We start from the raw sequence: 3,572 nt of genomic DNA on the forward strand, positions 1-3,572 counted from the left end.
GACACTGTTGCGTATGGCTATCCTTGTTTTCGTCCCAATAAACCACAGGGAGAGAGAGAGAGGGGGGTAGAGAGAGAGAGAGAGAGAGAGAGAGAGAGAGATAGAGAGAGAGCGAGAGAGAGACCGTGAGCAGACTGCATAAATAACTGTCGGCATGGCGTAAACACAGCGGTCATAACCCGAGTAAATTAAAACAACTGGCCTGGGCGGGATTAAAGCTCAGGGCGCAGGTTCTCTGCAACTGTCAAAATATCTTAAGTGTCCACTGACCTCCAGCAACTCAGGGGGCTCTGATCCTCACTTCTGATTGGCTGAATCCTAAATAGGCTATCCAATCAGTTCACACCTGACGTGCAACCACGTAACCAAAAACTACATTCAACAGATGTTTGCCGCGGTAATAAACCTTCGCCGTGCTCTTGTTGTTATTAAGTAGTCAAAGCCTCACAGAATGTATCCCGTTACCAATGTGTGTTTTTTTTATACTAAAATATTCACAGGTAAAACCATTTTACACAAAATGATAAATCTTACATTAGGGTACTGTTTGTTTACCTTTTGCGGCCTACATTTTTCAATGAAAGTATCCAGGAGATAAACTTAATTTGACTTGTTTAAACTACAAGAAAACTAACTTCATTTAAGGGTTCCAAATAATCTCTGCAACGTTTGTTTATGTAAAGCCGAGCACGTCCACCGTTATCTTCCACAAACAGCACGGGGAGACGTATCTGTACCGGCGCTTTGTTGGTACTCAGGTTCTGCTATTCTGAAGGAGTGCCATGATAAGAGGGGGTTACAGGTCAAAGCACCGGCCCACACAGGGAAGCAAAAACAAATACAAACAATTACGTTCAGTACACGATGTGGGACAAATATATTTTATATAGATGTAATCTGTACAACCACTTGAACTGTTCATGTGCATGTCCATCCATCAATGCAGTTGCAATAACAGGCCTGCACGGGTAAAAAGGCATCTGTAGACTAATAAAAACAACAATAAAAAAAAAAAGCAGTAAAACTACAAAGTTGATCTTTGAACCAGCAAAGATAACAGATGAAATAATGCATTTAAATAAAATATTTGTTTTTCTCTTTACGGGAACGAAGGAGAGAGGACACGCTCATCCCTCCGCTATTCCCACTCAAAGTCTGCGGAGATGAGACATCTCCTGGAAAACCATTGTTCCTTTAAAAAGGCAGAGCGGTCTCCTTTTAGTGGCATCAAGACGCAGTCGTTCCACACAACCTTGTGGTGTTCAGCATCTCCTTCAAATCGTTCTCCGGTTTACCGGCGACCATGAAAGGCCACGTCTGCGGAGGAAGATGCAATTAATCAGGACATAATTACACAATTAGGCTAATTAAATCGAAGTCGAGCATAAATTCAGACGATAAATTAACGTGTAGGTTTAAGTGTATCCTGATGGATTCAAGGTAACCCTTTTTTTTTTAAAAAAATTAAAAGCAAACAGTAACCTTAGATTTTACAATCAATTAAAAATATTCTGATCTTTCCTATTTCTAAATCGTATTGTATGATTTATTTGGCCAATGCTTTGTTTCACAATTATTTATTTCAGCTCTAGTCGTACTTTTAATTTTTTTTTTAAACGTTTTTTGTTTCCTACATCATGAAAAATACTTTCCCGATGATTGTTTGGTGCTGTGGCACGATATTTAGGTTATTTTTACAAAATCATTTATGGCCTATGTATGCTTCACAGCAGATGATTTTCAAAACAATTCACGTTAAGATCTGAGATTAAAAGTAGGCTCATATTTCTTCCAACTGTCATGCAAGTTGTTCAGTACTTTAAACCAAAAGGCAGTCTGGTTTTTCTTCCTTTATGCACCTGTCTGACACGCTATCTCTCAACTGTCACCTGAGCATCTGAGGCCTACAGTGGCTGTTTGCGCGCCAGGTTAAAATAGCTACTGGTTATGAAGGCTATTAAATTCAATTTAAACCTAGTTTTCACAAAACAATTCTTGTACTCTTGGAATATTACCTCTATTAATCTTAAATGTAATTTAAACTCAAAATTTGCCGCATTCAAAACCTTTTGTAGACAAACGTTCGTACAGGTTACCCCCCCACCCCCTCCCTCCTCCCGCCGCCCCCTTTCAGTCTCACCAGGTTAACGGGGTGGATAAATCCGTTTTCGTATTTGTCGTTGGCCAGTATTTGCCGGAGGTGCGCGATGTAGCTGGACGCCAGGCGCAGTGTGTCCAGCTTGGAGAGCTTGGTGTCCGGTGGTACCCAGGGTAGCGCGGTCTTCAACTTCGAGAAGGCTTTGGACAGTACGCGCATCCTGGCTCTTTCCCGGGCGTTGGCCGCATTTCTCTGCACCTGCTTGCCCTCCTGTTGCGCCACACCCTTAGGTGCCGTTTTCCTGGACGCTGTCTTCCGCTTTTTGCCAGACGCCTCTCTCCGTTCCTCGTTTGTGCAAGTCCCCTCGCAGTTGGAGCTCTCCTCTGTGCTATCGTTGGAGTCTTTTCCGGGGGAGCCAAATTTCAGGATGCCGTCCAGGAGCTCGTCGTCAACATCGCTTAGAGACCCGGTGGACATGGTGAACCGTGTTCGACTGCAGCGGCCTCAAAACATGGGAGCAGGAAGCTCAGGCTGGACACGGTGCGCAAGCACACGCCTGGATGTTCATGAGCAACTAACTGCCTGAACAGAGCAAAAAGGAACAGACTTTTTATCTCCATAACCAGCGAGGGCGTTACCTCATGCTGGGAGGAGACAGTGGTGCTGATCTAACATGGTTCCCTTAGGTCTCCTGGACCCTGAGGGACCAAGAGGTCCCCAGACAAATGCAGAGTATATGGTTTATTTTAACCACAATTTAACAAACCCAATGTTCATCCATTTATATTATAAATAATGGAGAAGATATTAATTAATTAATCAGTATAATTTGTTATTGCACAAAGCCTCGATAAACCTTTTTCATTTTTTTTTTTTTTTAGAACTGGATTAATAATCTGCAAGTAAAAAAGAAAGAAAAAAATGTTTTAAGATGGTATTTTATCTTTATTAAAAGGTAAATGGTATATTATCTTTATTTTACTTAGTTGAAAACGGAAACTCCAAGGTTACAAATGATATTAATGTCATAAGAATCTACCAATCTGGTGCAATGTTAGGCTGGAGTGATGTGTTTTTAATTTGTGTTAAATGTACTTTTAACAGCCAAAGACAGGCAACCGTGCACCTGGAGTGCTCTCGAAAAAGGCAACCAAACTGAATTTGCTCAAAAAAAAAAAGTGAAACAAAGTGCCTAGTTCAAAGTAAGATCAATGTTTAAAATCCTCTGCGTGCTTTATTTTAGTTGTAACAAAAATTAGCAAAATCTTTTTTTGTTATGAATATAAAATATTGTCGAAAATGTGTTATTTTTTATTATTATTTAAGGAATCATAACTAATATTGTTGTTCTCTACTAACAACCCGACCATGAGAGTATCAGTATTCAACCTTTTCCGCTCACAGTGTCCACACAATTTTTTAGCACATCTTGCCAGTGAACAGAATAAAGTGCAAGGACAGGGGGGTGTCACGT

General features: G+C 40.8%; 1 protein-coding gene across 1 annotated transcript; it reads right to left on the reverse strand.

The window, feature by feature from the left end:
- Window positions 1-867: 867 nt before the first annotated feature.
- On the reverse strand, window positions 868-2,581 carry tcf21 (transcription factor 21). The gene is made up of 2 exons (XM_069723521.1): window positions 2,141-2,581; window positions 868-1,317 (listed from the first exon to the last, which is right to left on the reverse strand). Exons 1-2 carry the CDS (start codon window positions 2,573-2,575, stop codon window positions 1,228-1,230), a joined length of 525 nt encoding a protein of 174 aa, XP_069579622.1. The 5' UTR covers window positions 2,576-2,581; the 3' UTR covers window positions 868-1,227.
- Window positions 2,582-3,572: the final 991 nt, after the last annotated feature.

This window comes from Brachyistius frenatus, unplaced genomic scaffold, assembly GCF_029030835.1.
Source record: "Brachyistius frenatus isolate BFR_SWC_R1_liver_20210118 unplaced genomic scaffold, ASM2903083v1 Contig_332, whole genome shotgun sequence".
Classification (NCBI taxonomy): domain Eukaryota; kingdom Metazoa; phylum Chordata; class Actinopteri; family Embiotocidae; genus Brachyistius; species Brachyistius frenatus.